This window comes from Erinaceus europaeus, chromosome 12 (assembly GCF_950295315.1).
Source record: "Erinaceus europaeus chromosome 12, mEriEur2.1, whole genome shotgun sequence".
Taxonomy (NCBI): Eukaryota; Metazoa; Chordata; class Mammalia; order Eulipotyphla; family Erinaceidae; genus Erinaceus; species Erinaceus europaeus.
This window is the reverse complement of record NC_080173.1, coordinates 49583013-49608793: the sequence shown is the minus strand read 5'-3', so window position 1 is coordinate 49608793 and position 25781 is coordinate 49583013. Positions and strand designations below refer to the sequence as shown.

General features: G+C 48.1%; 1 protein-coding gene across 2 annotated transcripts; it reads left to right on the top strand.

Annotated features, from left to right (window-relative positions):
* Window positions 1-1604: 1604 nt before the first annotated feature.
* Window positions 1605-24038, top strand: RAPGEFL1 (Rap guanine nucleotide exchange factor like 1). 2 transcript variants are annotated; one of them, XM_060203551.1, is made up of 16 exons: window positions 2394-2533; window positions 4205-4382; window positions 5276-5354; window positions 7548-7683; window positions 7897-7994; window positions 13069-13181; window positions 13419-13586; window positions 16356-16453; window positions 16559-16681; window positions 19461-19639; window positions 19716-19806; window positions 20380-20430; window positions 20778-20865; window positions 21052-21116; window positions 21477-21531; window positions 21761-24038. In XM_060203551.1, the coding sequence occupies exons 4-16, from the start codon at window positions 7567-7569 to the stop codon at window positions 21883-21885; spliced, it is 1371 nt and encodes a 456-aa protein (XP_060059534.1). In that variant the 5' UTR covers window positions 2394-2533; window positions 4205-4382; window positions 5276-5354; window positions 7548-7566; the 3' UTR covers window positions 21886-24038. The 2 variants fall into 2 exon arrangements, with proteins under 2 accessions (XP_016047177.2, XP_060059534.1); XM_016191691.2 differs by lacking the exon at window positions 4205-4382 and having other exon boundaries at window positions 1605-2533.
* Window positions 24039-25781: the final 1743 nt, after the last annotated feature.

Genomic DNA, 25781 nt, shown 5'->3' with positions numbered 1-25781 from the left:
ACGTCTGGTCCTTGCACTTTGCACCACATGCACTTAACCCACTGCGTCACCGCCCGACCCCCAATGTGTCCTTTTTTAAATAAATTTTGAAAAATTAAAAAAAAGAAAAGAAAAGAAAATGGTCTTGTACTTAGTAGCTACCTGATATCCCTGAGTACTTGGAAGAATGCTACTTCTCAGGCTTCCAGTTTCCAGAAGTCTCTCTGCCCTTTCTATTTCCAGCCCCCACACCCTCCACACTCCCCAATTCTTCCCCCTTCCTAACCAACAATCCCAAATCCTGTCCAAAGAGAAGGTTACCAAGGCAACCAGCTTAATCTGGTAACAGTGGCATGTGCTGGAAGTGGAGCCCTCCCCTCTTCCCATTCGGTTCATAAAATGCCTGGGAAGGTCTAAGCAACCCTATCCAGTTTTTTCTTCTTAACCCCTGGAATCTTGGGGTGTCCAATAAAGATAACCTGGAATACTTAGATCTCTGGTTCAGCTTCTTAGCCAAAATTGTGCTGTCTTCTTTCTCACTGTTCCTTCTCTAAATTCACAGATGGGTGTGCAAAGCTTTCTTTCTGTGAACACATGCTCTATCACATAGGACCAGATACACACACACACATACACACAGTGACACATGTGTAGTATACACCCCGTTCAATTTTACCACTCCCAACCTCTAACATTCCTGTCCCTGCCTGGCACACAGTAAACAGGGGTGTGGCGTTGTCTAAGGAGCCTCAGCCCATCTGGAACTTGATGCCACTCCTCTACCTTGTTACCTGACCCTTGGTGTCTTATGTGAGACTGTCTCTACTATCCTCTCATCCAGGAGCAATGCACCCTTATGAACAAAATTTTCCTGGCCATAAACATTAGCAATGGGGATTATTTGGAATGTAAACATGCTACCACCTTATCCATTCCATGGCTGTGGACTCTTGGGGGGAGAGTATTCTGATGATTGGGCTGGCAATTCTGGAACTTGGCACTCATCTCCCTGCTTCCTCCTGCTGCCATCAGGGCTCAAGTGCCCTTATGCTCTGGGTCTCTTCCCAACTGCCTACAGTCTTCTCCTCACCCCAACCAGACCTGCCACAACCTGCTGTTCCCTGCCTGGCTCCTACCTGCCTGCCAGTACCTGCCTCTCATATGCCAGAAGCTCACCACCTATTGCACCCTGGCAGAAAGGGCAAATGACTACCGCCCCCAACACCAATGCCAATGCACCCAAGAGGCCTTCCCGTTCTTCTCACGGAAGGGACATAAAGAGCACTTGTAAGACACTATGGGGGTTGAGTGTGATGCACCCCAATCAGTAACCTTTGTAGCCCATACCTGGATACATGTAAATGAGTCAAGGAAGGCCACAGATCTGCCCCTTTTCTTTAAAATGATCCTGAGTCTGTGTAAGCAGGAATCCCTCTCCTTTGGTAGGCCCACTGTTTCCCCCCTGCCCTTCATTTTTACGTGTGTTCTGAACTCAATCCCATTCAGCTCTTACTGTTTTCCCCGCGGCCACCCCCAGCGGCCAAGTTCAAGCCTCGCGCGCCGGGGGGCGGCCCCAGGAAGGATCGGGGCGGGGACTGGGGAGGGGGCGTGGTCTCAGTCCTGCCACCTTCCCCCCCCCTCCCCCCCCCCCCCCCCCCCCCCGGCCAGGAGCGCAGCCGCCGCCGAGTCCTCTCAGCCCAGCGCTCCGCCCGCCGCCGCAGCCCGGCCGCGAGCGCCAAGCGGGGAGCGCTGGCCCGGCATCTCCGCACCTTCCGGGCCGCGTGCCGACTGCAGTGGGCATGGGGGGCTGCTGAGAGCCGCCACTCCTCCCCTCTGACGCCTCTCCCGGCCACTGGCCACTGGACTCCTGCCAGCGAGCCTCGGCCACCTCTGGCCACCAGTCCTGCGCGTGGCACGGCCCTGCGCTCTGCCCTCCGTCTCTGAGCATCGTGTCCCCCGCCCTCCCCGCCCGCGCCCGGGACACCTGGGTCCCCCGGCGGCCCCTAGGAAAGGGGCGGGCGGGGGGGGGGCATGAAGCCGCTGGAGAAATTTTTAAAGAAGCAGACGTCGCAGCTGGCGGGGCGAACGGTGGCAGCAGGTCCCGGCGGGGGCCCCGGGGGCTGCAGCGGGCCTGGAGGGGGCGGCGGACCTGGCGGGGGCGGGGGTCCAGCGGGAGCGCCGCGGCCTCTGCAGCGACGGCAGAGCGTGTCTCGTCTGCTGCTCCCCGCTTTCCTCCGGGAGCCCCCCGCCGAGCCCGGGCTGGAGCCGCCCCCCGAGGAAGAAGGGGAAGAACCCGCGGGGGTCGCGGAGGAGCTAGGCAGCGGGGGGCCCTGTTGGCTGCAGCTAGAGGAGGTGCCTCCAGGACCCGGGTCGCTCGGGGGAGGGGGACCCCTGCGCTCCCCTTCCTCGTACTCCTCGGATGAGCTGTCCCCAGGCGAGCCCCTGACTTCACCGCCCTGGGCTCCCCTGGGCGCCCCCGAGCAGCCCGAGCATCTTCTGAACCGGGTTCTGGAGAGACTGGCCGGAGGGGTCACCAGGGATAGCGTCGCCTCAGGTAAGGAGTGGGGGAGGCCACCTGGTTCCTCTTTCTTGCCCTTGGACAACAGGGGCCATGTAGACCCTCGGGTGGGGTTGAGTGGTCAGCTGAAGAGGAGTAGGGGTCTGTCCAAGCAGCAGACCCTTCTGCAGGAGAGAAGTGACAACACCCATCTTCCTCCCAGTAGCAGCCTCACCCAGCTAAACAAGATGCTGAACCGTTCTCTCCTTAAGCCACCCTTCCCTGGACATTTTATCCACAGACTCTCCTGGGTCCCTGATGTTGACTGCCTCCTTCTGTGGCCCAAATTAGGGCCTGACACACTAAGATGGAACCTGTCCAGAGCAGCCTGTACCACCCCAGTAGAGGAGCCCAAGCTGGGGAGGACGACCCAAGAGTCCCTGATTGTGTTTAAAATCTCAGAGCACAGGCTTAGCCCATTCAGAGGGGAAGGCCAAACAGGCGCACCTCCCAAGCTGCCTTTTGGTAAAGGGATGGATGCACTGTGCTTAGCACTTAGGGTGGAGAGGGGGTGTTCTAGTTGGGGACTGACTCAGAAGGTGTTTGTTGGGGGGAGAGGTGGCTGGGCAGACAGCAGGGCCTATAGCATCCAGGGGTTGGAACTCCTGCCCTTCCAGTCACGGGCCTCAGCACAAGGCCTCTTAAAAAATAATAACCACACCCTGAGAGGTTTATTCCCAAAATGATGAATCTGTTTCAACACTCACCACCAGCACCTGACTTGAGGAAACTGAGGCCTCAAATTACCTGTCACTTAGGGGCTGTAGCAGGAGATCTGTGTTTTTAAGTGTAGCACTCGGCATTTCACCAGGCCCTGCAGGGTCTGAGCATCGGGAGCCCTAGTGAGGGGCTGGAGATGGGAACTGCACACTTGATTCTCAAATCTCTGCTGAGAGCCCTAGTCTAGGTGTGTGGAATGGGGCTCCACTCCCCTACATTTTTCTTCAGACCTGGGACCTCTTCTTGGCTCAGGCTGTAGTTGCCCTGGGGAACTGACACCTTTTGGATTTAATTAGAAAAATATCAGACAGACACAGCTCTCCTAACCATAATTTCCCGCCTACACCACACACCCTGTGTCTCTATGACACATTCCCTTGGGGAGCTATGCATTGGACCAGAGCCTGCCTTGGAAGAGGCAGATGCCAAACTGTAGCCCCCATAACAGCATCTCCCCCACTCTGCCCCATGTTCCTCTTTCTTTGCTCTGGCTCAGTGCTCCTGTGAAATGAGAGTCTAAGGAAGATGTTAGCCATCCTGATTCTGAGTACCCATCCCTGGAGTTGGAGCTTCCTCACTGTAAGAATATAGTAGGATATCTGGATAGAGAGAAACTATCTTTCCCCTTCCACAGCTGCCTGGTTCCACAGTCCTTGGGAAAGGACTCCAAAATTGACTGGCATGCATATTATCTGACCTGGCAGACTGGATCCCTAGACTAACTGGTTTGGGGAACCAACCGTGCCCCAAACCAGTGCTAGAGTGAATGAGTATCAGTTTAACCTGCCACTCTGGTAGTATCCTATATAATCAGTGTTGTCAAACCATCTTGACCCCCTCCCAAAGTGTGTGGGAACAGTAGGGCTGTACAGAAGTTACCTCAAACTAGCCAATTCCCAAATGTCTAACCCCATCTCATTCATGTCTCCAACACTCTGCTTACTTCAGGCCCATTGAGAAAAACACTACGACTCGACTCAAAGGCTGGGTCCTTATTCCAACTCCAGCCAAGTCTCTCCCAGATCTGGACCTCAGTTTCTCTTTTGTGAAAATGAAGTAGTAGAAAAGAAGAATTTTGTGTTGGTTCACCTCTACTTTTATGGTTATAATTGGAGACCAGGGAATGGTGAGCTAAGGACCTTCAGAAACTTTGGTTTTTGTCTTGGGGCAGTGCCTGGGGACCTGGCCCTAACCTGTCCTGGTGAAGACACCTGGCTCCCTCCCTGTGCCCTGCCTGTCTGTGCCAGGCTGCCCTGCCCCACCCCAGGGCTGGCTGCAAGTCAGGGCGACCTTGTACCTGGCTGACTGGCTGAGCCAGGCCCAAATGGAGTGTGGAGGAGCAGGGGTGGTGAGAAGAGCCACTCCCCATCACCATTCCACTATTAACCCTTCCCTCTCTGGGCATCCAGAAACCAGGGTTTCTATTTAAAGTCTTTGGATCAAAGAGATGGCACTTACTCCCTCTGCCTTTAACGAGGCTGGCTCTCACCTGCATAGTTGGAACTCAAAGCTGTTAGGTAGGGAGTGGAAAAGGGAGGTGAGACACACAGACAAATAAACATGCACTGTTGACCCTCACCTCTGTGTGTGGAAGTTCTTGTTCTAGAGACTTTCATGGTCTAACCCCCCCCCTTTTTTGCATAACCATTATGCTGTCTCCCCCACCCCCCCCTTTTTTTTTTAACTGAGGGGAGGGAGGTGGCTAGATCTCTGACTTGATGTATCATGTGGCCAAGCTTCCCACACATTGAAGAGAAAGTGGGCGTGGCCACCGAAGGGGCACACCCCCTCCTTCCCTCCAGCTGCCTTGGCAGCTGCCACCCCCACCCCCGCAGCGGCTGCCCAAAACCTTCATACATGTGTGTCTGTGTGCTCAAGTGTGCAGAGCGTGACAGGGCAGGTGGCTAATCAGAACTTACCCTCAGAGGTGGGTTGGGGCAGGGGATGAACAGTGAGTGTCCTGTCAGATCCTGGAAGTGGTGGCCTCCTAACATCTGCGATGCCAATTGCTCTCCACAGATATTCTGCTGGATGACATTGTCCTTACACATTCTCTCTTCCTTCCCACGGAGAAATTCCTGCAAGAGCTACACCAGTAATATCCTTTTGTGGAGCTTGTAAAAAGAGGGGAGGGTCAGGAAGGAGTCACTCTCCCACCCCACCCCACCCCAATTTTTTTTTTTTTAGGCAGGCCCTAAATTTTCTCCTAGAAAATTCACTTGGGTTTCAGTCCTCCTTGTTTTTCTTCTCACCAGCTTGTGGTCTTGGACAGATCACCTAACCTCCTGGGACCTCAGTTTCCTCTTCTGAAAAATGGGGGTAAATAGCACCTACCCTGTCAACCTACAGGGTTGCTGTGAATAGCAATCTGGTGGCAGGTGTGGGAGTGCTTTGGAGACTGTAGAGTCCTGTACAAATGTAAGGTGTTATTATTCCATTAAGACTGCCTCTCTCCCTGCTGAATTATCGCTGTAAACATCTGGTTGCCCAGTGAGTTATTACAGGGTCTGAGGTAAACACCAGGTCATGACTGAGCTTTAAAAGGGTCTGCTAAAGATCAGCCACTGGCTGGACTATTCATAGGGTCTCCTGTAAGCATTGGGCCTCTCCCTGAGCTATTTTAGGACCTAATTGTACATGCCAGGCCACTGGGTAAACTATCATATGCTCTCTTAGGTTGGGCCTGGGGGATTGCTCACCCAGTAGAGTACTTTACCATGGCATGAGGATGTGGGTTCAAGCCCCTAGCAACACATGGGAGCATTATGCAAAGGGAAAGCATCATGAGTAATGAAGTGGTGCTGTGGTTCTCTCCTCTCTCTCCTTTTCTGTCTATCACCCTTTATTTGAAAAAAAAAAAAAAAAAGAAAGAAAGAAAATCTTCCAAGAGTGGTAGAATTGCATTGGGCAGTTAGCTCCCAGTGAAGCCCTGGTGGTGAAAAAAAAAAAAAAAAGAAAAAAAAGGAAAAGAAAAAGAGGGGCCGGGTGGTGGTGCACCTGGTTGAGCACACATGTTACAGTGCTCAAGGACCCGGGTTTGAGCCCCCAGCCCCTACCTGAAGGGGGAATGCTTTACAAGTGGTGAAGCAGTGCTGCAGGTGTCTCTCTGTCTCTCCCTCTCTGTCCCCCCTTTCCTCTCAACATCTGGCTGTCTCTGTCCAATAAATAAATAAAGATAATAAAAAATTAAAAATAATAAAAATTATTTTAAAAAAGAAACAACAAACATCAGAGTTTAAGGTATTGTCTGGTTTGTGGTAAGCATGGTTGACTTTTTAAAAATCTTTATTTGTTTATTGGATAGAGACAGCCAGAAATCAAGATGGAAGGAGTAGATAGAAAGGAAGAGAGGGTAGATAGCATAATGGTTATGCAAAGAGACTCTTATGCCTGAGGCTCCAAAGTCCCAGGTTCAAACCCCCCCACCACCATAAACCAGAGCAGTACTGTGGTTAAAAAAAGGGGGGGCAGTCAGGTGGTAGCACATCGGGTTAAGTGCATGTGGCACGAAGCCCCCGGCTCCCCACCTGCAGGGGGGTCGCTTCACGGGCAGTGAAGCGGGTCTGCAGGTGTCTATCTTTCTGTCCCCTCTCTGTCTTCCCCTTTTCTCTCCATTTCTCTCTGCCCTATCCACAATGACGATGTCAATAACAACAATAATAACTATAACAACAATAAAATAAGGGCAACAAAAGGGAAAATAAATAAATTTTAAAAATTTTTTAAAAAGGACAGAGGGTAGATAGCAGACTGCTTATGCAAACAGACTCGCATGCCTGAGGCTCCAAAGTCCCAGGTTCAAGCCCCTACAGCATTATAAGCCAGAGCTGAACAGTGCACTGGTAGAGAGAGAGAGAGAAGAGAGACAGAGTGGTGCAGCACTGCTTCACCACTCACAAAATTTTCCCCCTGCAGTTGGGGACTGGGAGCTCAAACCTGGGTTTTTGCACATGTGTGTTCAACCAGGTATGCCACCACTCAACCCTCCCCCAGTTGACCTTTATCAGCACACTGTAAGCTCTAGGCTAAGAGCTACTCATAGGATACATAGGTCCAAGCAAGGTTTCCCTCAAGTGAGATTCAAATGGGATGGAGATGGATGTGGTTAAATAGGTGCCATCCCTAACTAATTTGTGCAAAAGCCTAGGTCAGAGCCTAAGAAGGCTTGGCTTCCTGGACCTCTTTCCTCCCTCACCCCAAATCTATGGACTATTTGGGGGTGGTTTAGCCTTCCATTTCCTTTCTCAGTCTCCCCAGGTCTGTCTGACTTTTTCCTTAACTTAGGGGTCAGCTTTGTTTGGGCAGGAGGTATGGAAGGCCCTGAGGGGCTGGGCCGGAAGCAGGCCTGTCTGGCCTTGCTCCTTCATTTTTTGGACACCTATCAGGGGCTCCTGCAGGAAGAAGAAGGGGCTGGCCGGATCATCAAGGTGGGTCTGGGAAGAGAAGGTAAATGAATAGACTGTTGTTTCTGCAAGGGGGCGCCTTTGGAGGAGCATGATTCTCATGCTGGGTATCTGAAAGGCAAATCTGCTGGTGGGTCTTTACTTATATGGTTCTCAATTTGAAGTCATGGAGGCCCTTGAGAGAGCATTACTTCGAATAAAACCCTGCCCTCATTATCTTCCTCCTCTACTCCCTAGGACCTGTACCTGCTGATTATGAAGGATGAGTCCCTTTACCAGGACCTCCGAGAGGATACACTGAGGCTACACCAACTTGTGGAAACAGTAGAGCTAAAGTGAGGGGAGTGGGCTGGAGGAGAGGACAGGAAAGAAATCGCCACCACCATTATCCTCTCTTATAGGGGCTGCCTCTGGTCTGTTGGCTGTAGCATGACTTCATTTCAGTCCATTTCTCTTACTGGAGGGTAGTACAAATCACTGTTTCCAAGTGGCTTTTTGAATTTGTTTATTAATTAATGAGAGAGAGAGAACTAGGGCACCACTCTGACACATGCAATGCAAGGGATCCACAATTCACTCACTGTGACACCTCCCAGGCTACAATTACATAGAGTTTTTAACCAATTTATAGATATTAAACCAATACTAATAATAAACCAACGTGTAGATAATATTAAAAACAATTAGGAAACAACTTTTGGCTGTGAATTTATGACACTTTATAGTTTGTTTGTTTGTTTATTTTTTATTTTTATTTTTTTTTACCAGAACACTGCTCAGCTCTGATATATGGTGGTGCAGGGGATTGAACCTGGGACTTTAGAGCCTCTGGCTGGAGAGTCTCTTTGCATACCATTATGCTATCTACCCCTGCCCTGTTTGTTTATTTATTGCCTCCAGAGTTATGGGGCTCAGTGCCTGCACTACAAATCCACTGTTCCTGGAGGCTATTTTTCCCATTTTCATTGCCCTTGTTTTTGTTGTTATTATTGTTATTACTGTTGTTGTTGTTGCCAGATAGGACAGAGAAAAATTAAGAGAGGAGGGGAAGACTTGAGAAGGGGAGAGAAAGACACTTGCAGACCTGCTTCACCACTTGCGAAGCAACTCCCCTGCAGGTGGGGAACCAAGGGCTTGAACCTGGATCCTTACTCAGGTCTTTGTGCTTTACACCATGTGTACTTAACCCACTACACTACCACCCGGTCCCCTATAGTTTGTTTATTGGATAGAGACAGAGGGAAATTGAAAAGAAAAGGGAGTCAGGGAGAAGAAGAGATAATTGCTACACTCTTTCACCACTCTATGAAGCTTCCCCCTAAGATGAGGACCAGGTGCTTGAACCTGGGTTCTTGCACATTATAGCCTATGTGCTCGACCAGGGGTGCCACTGCCCAGCTCCTTTTTTTTTTTTTTTTAATATTTATTTATGTATTCCCTTTTGTTGCCCTTGTTGTTTTATTGTTGTAGTAATTATTATTGATGTCGTTGTTGTAGGATAGGACAGAGATAAATAGAAAGAGGAGGGGAAGACAGAGAGGGAGAGAAAGAGAGACACCTGCAGACCTGCTTCACCGCTTGTGAAGCGACTTCCCTGCAAGTGGGGAGCCGGGGGCTCAAACCGGGATCCTTACGCCGGTCCTTGCGCTTTGCGCCACCTGCGCTTAACCCGCTGCGCTACCGCCCAACTTCCTCCTTTTCTTTTTTTATCACTGTGTTTAAGTCAGTTGGCCACGTTTCCCATATTCATGAGCCAATATGAACAACCTTCAGTGCAACACTACATACATACATCCTTCCTCCCTTCAGTCCTTTCAACTTCTTTATTCTCTATTCTCACCACTATAGCCCTCACTGAGGCTTCAGAATCTCATTTCTCAGACTGGACAGTGCCACAGTCTCCTTTTAGAGCTTCATCTTATGGTCATGTGTTCTTCTCTCCCTTTATGTTGACACAGAAAAGATCTGTTGATCTTACTTATTTATTTATTTATTTATTTACCAGAGCACCACTCAGCCCTGGCTTATGGTGGTGCAGGGGATTGAACCTGGAACTTTGGAGCCTCAGGTATGAGCGTCTCTTTGTATAACCATTATGCTGTCTACCCCTACCCAAGATCTTTTGATTTTTTTTTTTTTTTTGCCTCCAGGATTATTGTTAGGGCTTGGTGTCAGCACCACAAATCCACTGCTTCTGGCAGCCTTTTCCCCCATTTTTATTGGCTAAAGGGGAAGGAAGATGGAGAGGGGGAGAGAAAGATAGACACCTGCAAACCTGCTTCATCTCTTATGAAGTGTTTCCCACCTGCAGATGGGGAGCCAGGGGCTCCAACCGGGATATTTGCTCAGGACCTTGCACTTAATACTACGTATACTTAACCCAGTGCACCACCATCTGACCCCCAGATCTTTTGATCTTAATGACATCAGGTTAAGTTTCTTTTTTGACCACTAGGTTATCATTTTAAAATCTACCACTGGGAGAGGTAGATTTTTTTTTATATATTTATTTATTCCCTTTTTGTTGCCCTTGTTGTTTTTATTGTTGTAGTAGTTATTATTGTTGATGTCGTCGTTGTTGGATAGGACAGAGAGAAATGGAGAGAGGAGGGGTAGACAGGGGGAGAGAAAGATAGACACCTGCTTCACCACCTGTGAAGTGACTCCCCTGCAGGTCTTTTACTTTTTTTTAAAAAGAATTTATTTATTTATTCATGAGAAAAATAGGAGGAGAGAAAGAACCAGACATCACTCTGGTACATGTGCTGTTGGGGATCGAACTCAGGACCTCATGGTTGAGAATCCTATGCTTAATCTACCTTGATACCTCCCAGACCTCTTTCTTTACTTTTTTTTTTTTTTTTTTTGCCTCCAGGGTTATCGCTGGGGCTCAGTGCCTGCACTACAAATCCACTGCTCCTGGATGCCATTTTTCCCATTTTGTTGCCCTTGTTGTTACCCTTGTTGTTGGTGTTATTATTGTTGTTGTCATTGCTATTGTTGTTGCTGGATAGGACAGAGAGGGGGAGAGAAAGATAGACACCTGCAGACCTGCTTTACCACCTGTGAATCGACCCCCCTGCAGGTGGGGAGCCGGGGGCTCGAACCGGGATCCTTAAGCCAGTCCTTGCGCTTTGCGCCATGTGCGCTTAACCCACTGCACTACCGCCGACTCCCCTTTCTTTACTTTTTTAAAAATTTTATTTATTTATTAATGAGAAAGATAGGAAGAGAGAGTAAGAACCAGACAGATATCGCTCTGGTACATGTCCTGCTGGGGACTGAACTCAGGACCTCATGCTTGAACATTCAGTGCTTTATCCACAGTGCCACTTCCTGGTCTGCCTTTTTTTTTTTTTTTTTGATATTTTATTTATTAATGAGAAAGATAGGAAGAGAGAGAGAACCAGACATCAGTCTGGTATATGTGTTGCCAGGGATCAAACTCAGGACCTCATGCTTGAGAGTCCAATGCTTTATCCACTGCGCTACCCCCCAGACCACTACTTATTTTTCTTATTTATTTTTTGTCATCATTGGGGCTTTCCATGTATATGAAACATGTATATGGAAAGAGACAGAGAGGCAGAGAGAGAGGGGGACTGAGACTCCATAACACCAAACCTTCCTTTAACACTGTGAGGGTCAGTCTCAAAATTAGGTTGCACACATGACAAAATAGTCAAAAACAGTCCAGTCCACTAGCCAAGTGAGGTATTTTGCTGGACTCATCAGCTACTTTTTTTTTTCCTTTGAGCCTTGTTCTTTTATCAAGCTACTTTTATTTTTTAAACTTTTGTTTTTAAATTTTATTTATTACCTTTATTTATTTGATAAAGACAGCCAGAAATTGAGAGGGAAGGAAGAGATAGAGAGGAAGAGAGACAGAGAGATACCTGCAGTACTGCTTCACCATCTGTAAAGCTTTCCCCCTGCAGGTGGGGACTGGGGGTTGAACCCAGGTCCTTGAGCACTGTAACATGTGCACTCAACCAGATGAAACACCACCCGGCCCCTCAAGCTACTTTTAAATATCTACAACTCCCCATTGCCTATATACCCAGTGGTAACATCTTAGCACTGCACTCAACACCCGTCCCTTCCTACTCTGTTGATCCTTCCCGCCTCACTTCCCACATTCCCATCCACCCATGACACTTCCTGTTATACCCCATCACTCCCAAACCCCTGTTGTGTTTCCAGTTCTCTGTTGTCATTTATTAGGTCCACTTTAGAATGCCTCCTCCTACCCTTTCTCTTCCTATTGTTCCTCAAGGCCCAGGTCAGAAGCCATTTATCTATTTATTTACCAGAGCACTGCTCAGCATTGGCTTATGGTGCTGTTGGGGATGATTGAACCTGGGAACTTGGGGTGGGGGGTTTTCAGGAATTAATGTCTTCTTATTGCATAACCATTATGCTGTCTCCCCAACCCAGATGTCATCTTCTCAATGAAAGCTTCTTAATACTTTTAGAAGTAGCCTTTTTTTTTTTTTTTAAGATTTTATTTATTAATGAGAAAGATAGGGGAGAGAGAGAGAGAAAGAACCAGACATCACTCTGGTACATGTGCTGCCAGGGATTGAACGCAGGACCTCATGCTTGAGAGTCTAGTGCCTTAGCCACTGCGCCGCCTCCTGGACCACTAGAAGTAGCTTTATCCCTTCCCCATGCCAACGCCCTGTATCTTTGTGGTATCACTCAACACCTCTTGCCTGGTGTTAGAAGAAGCTCTGTGTACGTCTATCTCCCTCCCAGACTGACAGATCCTTGGCAAATTTCAGCAAACAGCTGATAATCTACACCTACCATGTGCCAAGCAGTATGTCAGGCCTAGAATATATTACCAAAAAAATTTTTTTCAGTAACGACCCAACCCCCCAAAAAAACTTTTAATTTTGTAGAATACGACATGAACATAAACATTAACCCAATGTTCTACAGTAGTTAAGGCAAAAAAATAATAATAAAATAAAACTTTCTGGTGCATGAGTAGAGCAAAGAAAAATTTATGAAAGAGCTGGCATATGAAGGGCTCTGGGTGGTGGTGTATCCTGTTGAACACACACATTACCATGCACAAAGACCAGGGTTCAAGTCCTTTCTCTCCACCTGCAGGGGAGAAGTTTCAGAAACTCTCTCTCCTTATTTATATCCCCTTGCCCTCTCAATTTCTCCCTGTCCTATCAATAAAAAGAAATAAGGGGGGAGAGAAGAGCTGGTATTTGATTTGGGTCACTTGGACAATTGTCCTGTATTGGCCATTGTCATCTCTTCTGACCCCCTCGCTTCTCCCTGAACCTGGTGCCAAGGCATCCATGACTTCACTTTTCCATCCCTGCTTAATGCTGCCTATTGGCACTCCATATTCTTGGCCTGGCTCCCTGATGCCAACTGTGTCCATGCCAGGATCCCAGAGGAGAGCCAGCCACCAAGCAAGCAGGTGAAGCCACTTTTCCGACACTTCCGCCGGATAGACTCCTGCCTTCAGACCCGAGTGGCCTTCCGGGGCTCTGACGAGAGTGAGTGTGGGCAGTAAGAGGGACTGGGTTCCCTGAGGGACTCTGGGGGAGGGGAAGTTCACCCTCTGTAGGCTTTCCCTATGTGGTAGAACCAGGCCTTTTCACAACCTCTTTTTTAGGGGCTATCCAATTTAGGGCTGGGGTAGGGTGAGTTAGGGAAAGATGTACCCCAGAGGGAACGGTGCCTGTGCTGCCATGTGCCCTGTGGTGAAAAGCTGCCTTCCTGTTCCTGTGTAGTCTTCTGCCGGGTCTACATGCCTGACCACTCTTATGTGACCATACGTAGCCGCCTCTCAGCATCTGTGCAGGACATTCTGGGCTCAGTGACTGAGAAACTTCAGTACTCCGAAGAGCCTGCAGAACGTGAGGATTCCCTCATCCTAGTTGCTGTGGCCTCTTCTGGAGGTGAGTATCAGGGAGAGCTGGGCTGGGCAGGGGCAGGGAGCAGGAGACACTGGGCAGGGACCAAGATTGGCTTCTAGGTCCCAGCTAGAACTGCAGCCTTAGTTACACAAAGACACTTGTGGCTACATGCAACCACATGCATGTCACCTGGGAGCTTGTTTAAAATGTCCCCATCTCGAGAAACACATGAAAAAATGCTCCAAGTCTCTGATTGTCAGAGAAATGCAAATAAAGACAACAATGAGATACCACTTCACTCCTGTGAGGATGTCATACATCAGAAAAGGTAACAGCAGCAAATGCTGGAGAGGGTGTGGGGTTAAAGGAACCCTCCTGCACTGCTGGTGGGAATGTCAATTGGTCCAACCTCTGTGGAGAACAGTCTGGAGAACTCTCAGAAGGCTAGAAATGGACCTACCCTATGACCCTGCAATTCCTCTCCTGGGGTTATATTCTAAGGAACCCAACACATCCATCCAAAAAGATCTGTGTACACATATGTTCTTAGCAGCACAATTTGTAATAGCCAAAACCTGGAAGCAACCCAGGTGTCCAACAACAGAAGAGTGGCTGAGCAAGTTGTGGTATATATACACAATGCAATACTACTCAGCTGTAAAAAATGGTGACTTCACCATTTTCAGCCAATCTTGAATGGACCTTGAAAAATTCATGTTAAATAAAATAAGTCAGAAACAGAAGGATGAATATGGGATGATCTCACTCTCAGGCAGAAGTTGAAAAACAAGATCAGAAGAAAAAAAAAAAAAAAGTAGAACCTGAAATGGAATTGGCATATCTCACCAAAGGAATAGACTCTGGGGTGGGGGTGGCTGGGTGGGGAGAATACAGGTCCAAGAAGGATGACAGAGGACCTAGTGGGGGTTGTATTGTTATATGGGAAACTGGGGAATGTTATGCATGTAAAAACTATTGTATTTACTATTGTATGTAAAACATTAATTCCCCAATAAAGAAATAAAAAAAGAAAAAAAAGTAAATAAATAAAGATATTTTTAAAAAATGTCCCCATCTACAGGGCTAAGTTTCAGGAGTGGTAGAGAGAGCAGCGCTATGGATATCTCCCTTCTTTTCCCTTTCCTTATCTCTCTCTCTCTTTCTCTTTTTTAATTATTATCTTTATTGGATAGAGACAACCATAAATCAAGAGGGAAGGGGATGATAGGGAGAGAGACAGAGACACCTGCAGCACTGATTCACCATTCGCAAAGCTTTCCTCCTGCAGGTGGGGGACCAGGGGCTCGAACCTGGGTCCTTGCTCATTGTAATACATGCGCTCTAGCAGGTGTACCATCACCTGGCCCCCTCCTTCTTTATCCCATATCTTACCCTCTATAAAAAAGAAATAAAAATAGTGACCACTGGGAACAGTGGAGTGGTGCAGGTAAGAGGCAAGCCCTAGCAATATCCCTGATGGCAAAAACAATTTTATTTTATTTTTTTTTTACTTATTCCCTTTTGTTGCCCTTGTTTATTGTTGTAGTTATTATTATTGTTGTTATTGATGGTGTCATTGTTGGATAGGACAGAGAGAAATGGAGAGAGGAGGGGAAAACGGGGAGAGAAAGATAGACACCTGCAGACCTGCTTCACTGCTTTTGAAGTGACTCCACTGCAGGTGGAGAGCCGGGGGCTTGAACCGGGATCCTTACACTGGTCCTTGCGCTTGTGCCACCTGCGCTTAACCTGCTGTGCTACTTACTGCCTGACTCCCTTTAATTTTTTTATATTTGTTTATTCTCCCTTTTGTTGCCCTTATTGTTTTTCATTGTTGTTGTAGTTATTATTGTTGTTATTGATGTCATCATTGTTAGGACAGAGAGAAATGAAGAGAGGAGGAGAAGACAGAGGGAGAGAGAAAGAGCGACACCTGCAGACCTGCTTCACCGCCTGTGAAGCGACTCTCCTGCAGGTGGGGGGCAAAAAAAAATTTTTTAATGGCCCCAGCCCAGACCTACTGAGTCACATGTACATGTCAATAAGACCCCCAGGTACGCAGTAAAGTTTGGGGGACACTTTCCTGGACATTTGAGTTCTGATCTGGGTGCTTTGCCTCTCACCTTGGAATTGTTTTTCTGGTCCTTCTACCTCCTCAAGTACCTATGGATGTTACTTTTTTTTTCTTTTCTCCAACATGGGTATCATTGGAGCTCAGTGTCTACGTGACTCTCATCAATCATTCCTGTCTTCTCCTCCTCCTCCTCCTTCTTCTCCTCCTCCTCCTCCTCCTTCTTCTCCTTCTTCTTCTTTCCTCTAGATAGAAGGTGAGAGGCAAAAAGAGATAGAAAAGGAGAGAGAGAGAGAGAAAGGAGAGCTACTACAGCACTGCTTTACCACTTGTAAAGCTCCCCTTTGCAGATGCTCCCATGGGGTAGCTTAGGGGCTTGAACCTAGGTCCTCACACGACTGGCTAAGCCAACTGCTGTAGGCAGTTGTGTAGGCCTGAAAAGTGTCTTATTTATCTCTAAGATGAAGAAAAGTTCCTGCTTTTTCAGTGTCACAAGGATGACAGAATGAGACAGAATGAAAATATGGGAAGTGATAATAAAAAGATGTTATAAATGGAAAATAAATCACTATTTGAACGTTTCCAGAGAGACATGGCATAAACAGGCAGTAGCCTAAATACCAGGGGTCTAGAATGAACCTGTATGGGGTCAAGAGTTTCTGGGCAGCAAAACAGTAATGACTGGGGTAGATGAGGGTGTAAGTGGTTGGGCTGTGACAAAGCGACTGTTTGTTCTGCAGAGAAGGTCCTTCTCCAGCCAACTGAAGACTGTGTCTTTACCACACTGGGAATCAACAGTCACCTGTTTGCTTGCACCCAGGACAGCTATGAGACCCTGGTAAGAACTCCTTCACAGGACCTTGGCTAGGGAGTGGAGAGGTTCTGGGAGTCAAACTCACACCCAGAGTGGAGCCCACCCCTTGTGCTTCCTGCCTGCCATCAGGTACCCCTTCCTGAGGAGATCCAGGTCTCCCCTGGAGACACGGAGATCCACCGAGTAGAGCCAGAGGATGTTGCCAACCACCTTACTGCCTTCCACTGGGAGCTGTTCCGCTGTGTACATGAGGTGATGCAGGGGCTGGGGCGAGGGCATTGGTGGGACCTGGTAGAAGGCGGTATCTGTAGCTCACTGCCCTGCTAGAATGCTCACTTGCAATATGTTCAGGGGCAGTGCATGGCCAGAACCCCCTTTGTCCTCTCATCTGAAATAAAAAGTGAAATGGGAGGAGGCTCAGGGAGGTGGCAGAGCCAGAGAGCATATTTCCTTGAGTGTGTGAGGCCCCTAAATTAGGTTTCATCTTCAGTATTGCAAATGTAGGCATTCTCTGTTCTCTCTCTCTCTCTCTCTCATAAACAGAAAAAAAAAAAAAAAAGCAAATAGGAAGATCCCCTAGCAAAGTGCTGCTTACATAAAACCTGACTCATAGTTAATACAGTATTTTTTTTAATTCACTCTAGAAAAAAAATTTTAGGGACCAGGAAATGGCTCACCCAGTAGAGTACAAGCTTTGCCATGCACAGGAACCCAGGTTTGAGATCCTGGTCACTACATGGGAGCACTAGAATGTGGTAAGCCTTGCCAGTAGTCCAGTAGTGAAGCAGTGCTGTGGTGGTATCTCTCCCTTTTACGTTTATTTTTTAATTTTTTAATAATTTATTTATCAATGAAAGGGATAGGAAGAGAGAGAGAGAAAGAACCAGACATCACTCTAGTACATGTGCAGCCACGGATCAAACTCTGGACTTCATGCTTGAGAGTCCAGTGCTTTATCCACTTTGCCACCTCCCGGACCACTTATTTTTATTTATTATTTTATTTATTTATTTATTTATTTATTTATTTATTTATTTATTACCAGTGTGCTGCTCAGCTCTGACTTATGGTGGTGAAGAGGATTGAACCTGAGACTTTGGGGCCTCTGGCTCGAAAGTCTCTTTGCATAGCCATCATGCTATCTACCCCAGCCGTCCCTTTTTTTTAATTTTATTTTTAAAGTAATTTTTTAATCTTTATTTATTGGATAGAGACAGCCAGAAATCAAGAGGGAAGGGGGTGATAGAGGAGAGACAGAGAGATACCTGTATCACTGCTTCAGCACTCACAGAGCTTTCCCCCTGCAAGTGGGGACCAGGGGCTCAAACCTGGGTCCTTGTGCATTGTAATACGTGAGCTCAACCAGGTGTGCCACCCGGCCCCTATTTTATTTTTATTTATTTATTTAAAATTTTTAATTTTATTTTATTATTTATTTATTTATTCCCTTTTGTTGCCCTTGTTGTTTTATTGTTGTAGTTATTATTGTTGTCATTGTTGGATAGGACAGAGAAAAATGGAGAGAGGAGGGGAAGACAGAGAGGAGGAGAGAAAGATAGACACCTGCAGACCTGCTTCACCACCTGTGAAGTGACTCCCCTGCAGGTGGGGAGCCGGGGTTCGAACTGGGATCCTTATGCCGGTCCTTGTGCTTTGCGCCACCTGCGCTTAACCCGCTGCGCTACAGCCCGACTCCCCTTTATTTTATTTTTTTAAATCTTTATTTATTGGATAAGGACAGCCAGAAATCAAGAGGGAAGGGTGTGATAGAGAGGGAGAGAGAGACAGAGAAACACCTGCAGCACTGCTTCACCACTCACAAAGCTTTCCCCCTGCAGGTGGGGACTGTGGCTCGAACCTGCGTCCTTGCGCATTGTAATACGTACGCTCAACCAGGTGTGCCACCACCTGGCCCCCCTATTTTATTTTATTTATTTATTTTTAACACTTTTTTTTTTTTTTTTTAATTAACCAGAGCACTGCTCAGCTCTGGCTTATGGTGGTGTGGGGGATTGAACCTGAGACTTCGGACCCTCAGGCATGACAGTTTGTTTGCATAACCATTATGCTATCTACCCCCACCCTATTTTATTTTTTTGATATTTATTTATTCCCTTTTGTTGCCCTTATTGTTTTATTTTTGTAGTTATTATTGTTGTTATTGATGTCGTCGTCGTTGGATAGGACAGAGAGAAATGGAGAGGGGAGGGGAAGACAGAGGGGGAGGGAAAGACAGACACCTGCAGACCTGCTTCACCACCTCTGAAGCGACTCCCATGAAGGTGGGGAGCTGGAGGCTAGAACAGGGATCCTTACACTAGTCCTTGCGCTTTGTGCCACTTGCGCTTAACCCGCTGTGTTACTGCTCGACTCCCACTCTGCCTTTTATTTTTAAGAAAGAAAAGCCAGAGCTTTTCTTTTCTTTCTTTTTTTTTTATTATCTTTATTTATTTACGGGACACAGACAGAAATCGAAAGGGAAGGGGGAGATCGAGAGGAGGAGAACAAGAGAGATCATTCCCAGTGCAAGTGGGGGCCAGGAGCTCAAACTCGAGTCCCTGTGCACGGTGATATGTGCAATCAAGCAAGTATGCCACCACCTCTCCTTATCTCTCTATCTTTAAAAAAAAAAGAGAAAGAGAAAAAGTCCCCTAAGAACAGAGGTTTCATATTGGTGTGAAGTCCCAGTGATAACCCTGGTGAGAAATATATATTTACTTTATTAGAAAGACACCAGGGCAGTGGTCACATGGGGCACAGGAGAAAAATATAATATTTACTCTTAGATAAAATAAGGCTGTGACAATAATGTCTATCAGCTGGTTGTCTTGAGGATTAGTCAGCCTTTAGCAAGTACCTGGCACCTAGTAAGTACTCAGTAGGTAAAAGAATATTACTCACCTTGTTTATTTTTCCTGCCCCTCTCAACTCTGTTGCATCCTGTCCCTTTTCATCCCTTTTGTTTCCTACTCCCTTACTCTCGCCCCCAACCTCTGCATCCGCACGCCCCCCCATGCAATGTGGGGCGCAGCTGGAGTTTGTGGACTATGTGTTCCACGGGGAGCGCGGCCGTCGGGAGACCGCCAACCTGGAGCTGCTGCTGCAGCGCTGCAGCGAGGTCACGCACTGGGTGGCCACCGAAGTGCTGCTCTGCGAGGCCCCTGGCAAGCGCGCACAGCTGCTCAAGAAGTTCATCAAGATCGCAGCCATGTGAGTGAAGCCCAAGGAGGGGCAGTGCAGAACCACCACAGGGGCCCCCACTGAGCACCCCTTTTCACCCTCGCAGCTGCAAGCAGAACCAGGACCTGCTGTCCTTCTATGCCGTGGTCATGGGACTGGACAACGCTGCGGTCAGCCGCTTGCGGCTCACGTGGGAGGTGATGACAAACACCCCCCCCCCAACACATACACACACATACACACACTCCTTTGTGCTTTCCTCCTATCAGCGCCTGCCCTTGCTTCCATCCTCAGTCTGGACATACTGGGCTGCCTCTGGGAGATTCCTCTAGATTGCTGCTAGCCTCTGCGGAGACTTTATGCCAGTTGCATAAAGAAAGAAGTCATATAGGGCCCCAGGCCACACAGTTTAGCTAAGAGGACCCAGTCCTTGTGCAGAAAGAGGGGAATCCTCCTAAGTGGGGCCCAGTAGCCCAGGCCAGGTCTGCTCTGGGGTATCATCCAATACAGCTGGAGGCACCATTCTGCCTGCCACTTGTGCACCAGCACTTCCTCTGAATAATTCATTCCTCCAAGTTGCTTCAAGTTCCCCAGAGCAGACCGAAGGCAGACTCTATTTCTCTACTCTACCCCCACCCGGACCCCCAGCTTCCCAGCTCCCTGTAAAATCCAGGTCCCTTTGCCACTCATACCTCAGGATTAACCAGAGGCTCCCACCAAACGCGAGGAACCCGCCCTCTGACCTTCCTTCCCCTTTTTTAATCCTGCAGAAGCTTCCAGGGAAATTCAAGAACTTATTCCGCAAATTTGAGAACCTGACCGTGAGTGGGTTTAGCTTTTTAATCTGCTCTTGGACTTATACCTCTGAAATTCTGTCCCCATGGAAGTTCTTCCTCAGGCGTCCATTTCAACATTTTTAGTGCTTGAGACCCCATACCCTTGCATCTCTTTCCAGCCCCATGCTGAGGGCAGAGTAGAACTGCACCCCTCTTTTCTCTGGAGGAGAGAGGGCAGTAGTCAAGCTCCCCTCCCGTACACATACCCCAGTTAGATAGATATCCATTGCGCCCCTGCATGACCAGAGCTCTCACTGGGGTGAGGGAAGGGAGACATCTCAGGAGTTCCCTGGGCACATCCATCCTCTTACCTCACTTCTGTGGAATGCCAGGACCCCTGCAGGAATCACAAAAGCTACCGAGAAGTGATTTCCAAGATGAAACCACCCGTGATTCCTTTTGTGCCTCTCATCCTCAAAGGTGAGTCCCCCGAATTTGTGCTTCTCAAGCTACTAGGACCTCCTTTCTCACTTCTGATTTCTAGTCCCCTCTGAACTCAGTGCCTACTTGGAGGGGCGCCTCCAGATTGCATGGGTTCTGCAGGAGAGAAGCCTTCGGGCCTCTCTCGACTCCTTCCTCACATGTGATTCTCTCTCCATTCCCTAGACCTGACTTTCCTGCATGAGGGGAGTAAGACCCTGGTAGATGGTTTGGTGAACATTGAGAAGCTGGTGAGTGGCACTGCCAACCCCTAGCCCCATGAATGGGAGATTGGCATCTCCCCTCTCCTGGCACCTCCATGTAGATAGCAGCCTTGCTCTCTGGTGCCCAGCTTGTTTAACAAATTCAGGGCTGTTTCCCTGGTGGCATCACTGTGGCAACCCACCCACGGGTGGCAGTGCTGACAGGCAGCTGGATGGGGTGACTCTACCTCCCCCTTACTTGGTGCCCCGCTACACCCCCTTCTATGGTCCTTCAGAGACCATCCAGAATCAGAAACTGAGTTGGAGGAGAGGGAGTGCATGGGGAGTGGGGAACGGGAGGGAATTTTTCTGTGCCCTTTCCAGGGCTCATCCCTTGTTATCCCTCAGCATTCAGTGGCCGAAAAAGTGAGGACAATCCGCAGATACCGCAGCCGGCCCCTTTGTGAGTACCTGGAGTTCTAGGAGCACTGCAGTTAAAGCTTTGAGTGAGAGGATTCTCGGGACAATGTGCCCTTTTCAGATGTTTACTTCTTGAAACTTGTTGCTTCTCCATTCTCTCTGTGGCCCTCTTGCCCAACACCTGTCCCAGCGTCCCTTCTCCTTTGGCTTATGTGTGTGTAGAGGAAGAAGGGAGGCTGAGACCTAACAACTTCTTCTCCCTTCCCCTCCAGGCTTGGAGATGGAGGCATCCCCCCACCACCTGCAGACCAAGGCTTATGTGCGCCAGTTCCAGGTCATCGACAACCAGAACCTCCTCTTTGAGCTCTCCTACAAGCTGGAGGCTAATAGTCAGTGAGAACTGGGGGTACTGCTCACCCCTCCACAGGGTCCTTGGACACCTGGCACTCAAGCACTTTGAACGATGTCCCAACCCACGTCTTACCTCTTCCCTGGAGCAACTTCCCATCCACCAAGGAAACTGTTGGGTGAATTCATCCCTGGGCTTATGCCCTATTCATCTCTCTGAAGTCTGCCCCTTGCTCTCCTTCAAGTCCAAACCCCAGCTGGTTCCTGCCCTCAAGTGGGAAAGGGGGTTGAGAGCTCCTCCCTTTGTCCCCTTGCTTTGAGTTGTGTTCCAGAGATGGAGTTTACAGCCACTTTTTCAGGAGCAGGAAGGAAAGTTGCCCACCCTCAGCTCACCGATCAGAATTGTGGGAGAGACTGGCACCCTTCCTGTCTACCACCTGTCTGACTTCTCCCTGGTCTGACCTCCCTTGGATGTACCCCCTAGAAAATTATGTTGTGTGTGTGTATGTGTGTGTGTGTGTGTACTTATAAGGAGTAAGTGCTGTGGTAATTGAGGGAGGGTGTTGTGTATACTGTGTGTGTGCACAGACGTCCTTCTGTTTGGTGCTACCCTTGTCTTCTCTACCCTGGGACATTGCAGGGTGCTCTCCTCACCCCCACTGCTCCCTACTGCCCTACATGTCCAGGCTTGTGGGTGAAGTTGCTGGCAGGGGCAGGGAGCAGCAGTAGGTGGGAGGGGTTACCTGTCAGCCCTTGCAAGTCCCCCGCCCCCTCAGGCCCCCCAAAGTCCTTAGGTAGGCTTCATCAAGAGGGTAAAAGTTGCTCAGGGAAACACAGGCCTCAGTTGCCTCCAAGACCCTCCTGCTGCAGTGCAGTGAGGTGGGGGCAGGGAGGCAGTCTCATGAGTTGGGGTGCCTGCTGCTCATAGTCCTGCTTTCTGAAGTGTCTCACTGCTGAGAAGGGAGTGAGTTGTCACCCCCTTCTGGCTCTTGTGTCTTGACACCAACTACATGGTACCTTCTCTCCTCCCTGTCTTGATTCTCTTTTTGTCCTCCCCATCAACCATCAATGCTGGGGTGGGATTAAACCCCATATACCAGGGGTAGGCAGCCCCCAAAAGTAGGGGGGAGGGGTGACAGAGACTATAAAGGCAACACTGGACTCCGGAAGATGCCTTTACTACCCTCTTTGTCTCCTCTCCCATTCCCATCACTAGCCTCCAGGGTTTGAGGGGTGCAGGGGCTCTTGGCAGCTACTGAGCGAGGTTTCCTGACACATCCTCCCCCTCCTTTGTGGAACTACCCCTTTCCCTTCTGAAGACGCAGCCACAGCAGCAAAGAGCAGTGGCCACTCCAGCTCTGAGGGTGTATATATGTTTTTACCAAAAACTCTGGAATTGTAAATTTATTTTTTAAAACCAAAAGAGGGAAAGAGTCTTGTATCATATGTAAAGATTGTATCATATGTCCTGTTGTACAGTCCCTTTTATAACATGGTCTGTTTTGTTCCTGCTACCAAAAAACAGCCTACTCACCACCACCCCATAGACACAGATGGGCAACCCACCCCCCCACCCCCGCTCCCTGCCTCCTTTCTGCAACTGCTGAGGCATCTTACTCCTCCTGACCCCTCATTCCAGCCCTAACACTGGACACTACTGGTCCAGTCTTGGCACCTGCCCTGCTGCCTCCCAGAGGACCCTAGGCCCCCTCCCCACATCCTGCAGCTTTAACAGAGTAAACCATGTGTGCTGTACAGGCTCAGTTCTCATCACAAAAACCACCAGGGAGGAAAAAAAATCTGATAAAAGTCTATGAATCAACCCTCCTGCTGCTCTCCATTCTGTTTCTTTGAGACTGGGGAAGGGCTGAGCTCTGGGTTTCTTAAGTAGGGCAGGACTGTAGTGACTTTGAAAATATGGATGACAGCAGCCCAGGAGGTAATACAGAGGGTAAAGCATTGGATTCTCAAGCATGAGATCTCAACTTTGATTGCCAGGTTTGATCACTGGCATTGCATGTGCCAGAGTCATTCTCTGGTTCTCTCTCTCTCTCCTTTCCCTTGCTAATAAATAAATAAATAAATAAATAAATAAATAAATATTTTTTAAAAATTGTGGATGAGAGGAAAGATCCTAACCTTATGAGATATATCCTATAACACCTGGAGCTTTGGTGAATAAATGAGTTAGGTCTAATGTGATCTCTCTTTCTTTTCTTTTTTTTCTGCTAAGGCTTTATGCATGCACGACCCCACTACCATGGGTGGATTTTTTTATCATTGTTGTGGTTACTATTATTGTTGTTACTGATGTTGTTGTTGTTGGATAGGACAGAGAGAAATGTAGAGAGGAAGGGGAAGAGAAAGACAACTGCAGACCTGCTTCACCGCTTGTGAAGTGATCACGTGCAGGTAGAGAGCTGGGGGCTCGAACCAGGATCCTTAAGCCGGTCTTTAGGCTTCACACCATGTGAGCTTAACCCACTGCACTACTGCCTGACCTCTGATTTTTTTTATTGTTGTTGTAGTTATTATTGTTGTAGTTATTGATGTCATCACTGTAGCATAGGACAGAGAGAAATGGAGAGAGGATGAGAAGGTAGAGAGGGGGAGAGAAAGACAGACACCTGCAGACCTGCTTCACTGCTTGTAAAGCGACTCCTCTGCAGGTGGGGAGCCGGCAGCTCGAACTGGGATCTTTATGTCAGTCCTTGGACTTTGCGACAGCTGCGCTTAACACGCTGCGCTACCACCCGACTCCCCCAGCCCCTCTTTTACATTACTATTATTTTCATCATCATCATCAACATCATTTTAAATAGACAGTAAAAGAAACCACAACACAAAAGCTTTCTTCAAAGTGGTGAGATCTAGACTTGAACCTGGGACACACACGGGAATGCAGTGCACCAGCCAAGTGAGCTATTTTGCCGGTTTCCTCTCTTAGTTTTAATGCTATAAGGTGGTGGATGGAGACTGAGAAGTCCAAGGACAAGTCTAACTAGGGGGTAAGCAAAGGGGGCAGAATCTGGCAGACACACAGCGCACTAAGATGTAGAGCATCCACAGCTTAATGTCAGCTCAAATGAGAAACTAAACTCCTGGGGGCTGGGTAGTGACATACCTAGTTGAGTGCACATGTTACAGTGTTCAAGTACCTAGGTTCAGGACCCCAGTCCTCACTTGCAGAGGGAAAGTTGAGAGTGATGAAACAGTGTTGGAGGTGTCTTTTTCCTTCTCTACCACCCCCTTCCTTCTCAATTTCTTTATCCAATGAATAAAGACAACAAAAGAAAAGAAACTTGGGAGATATAACATACTCAGCAGCACATGAACATTTGACTGGTCCTACATTTGTTATTCCCTCAAGCTGTAGTTCAGAAAATCATCTGGGCTGAGGAGACACCATAATGGTTATGCAGAGATTCTCATGCCTGAAGTTCCAAAGTCCCAAATTCAGTCCCCACCACCATCACCATAAACTAGAGCTGAGCAGTGCTCTGGTAAAAAAAAAAAAAAAAAAAAAATTAAAACAAACAAACAAAGAAAACAACACTTTAGTACCTGAGGCAGCAAGAGTCCCAGGTTCAATCCCCAGCATCACCATAAGCCAGAGCTGAGCACTTACCTGATAAAAAAATAAAATTTTAAAAATAAATAAAGAGGTACTCACCAACATCTAAACTTTAAAGGCCAGAATCCAGGACTCACTCTTGATACCTCTTCCACCCCTCACTAGTTCATCAGTTGGTCCCAATGGGTTGTACTTTCAGAACATACTATGGGTAGGTCCATTTCTCTATAATTTCTGTTACCATCTAGTCCAAATCAATTTGATGTCTTTCTTTAGATGATAACACTATTCTCATACCTGGCCTGTTGACTTCCTTTCTCCAACCCACTTCTAGTTCCACCAACTGGTTCAGCATACTACAACCAGTGTAC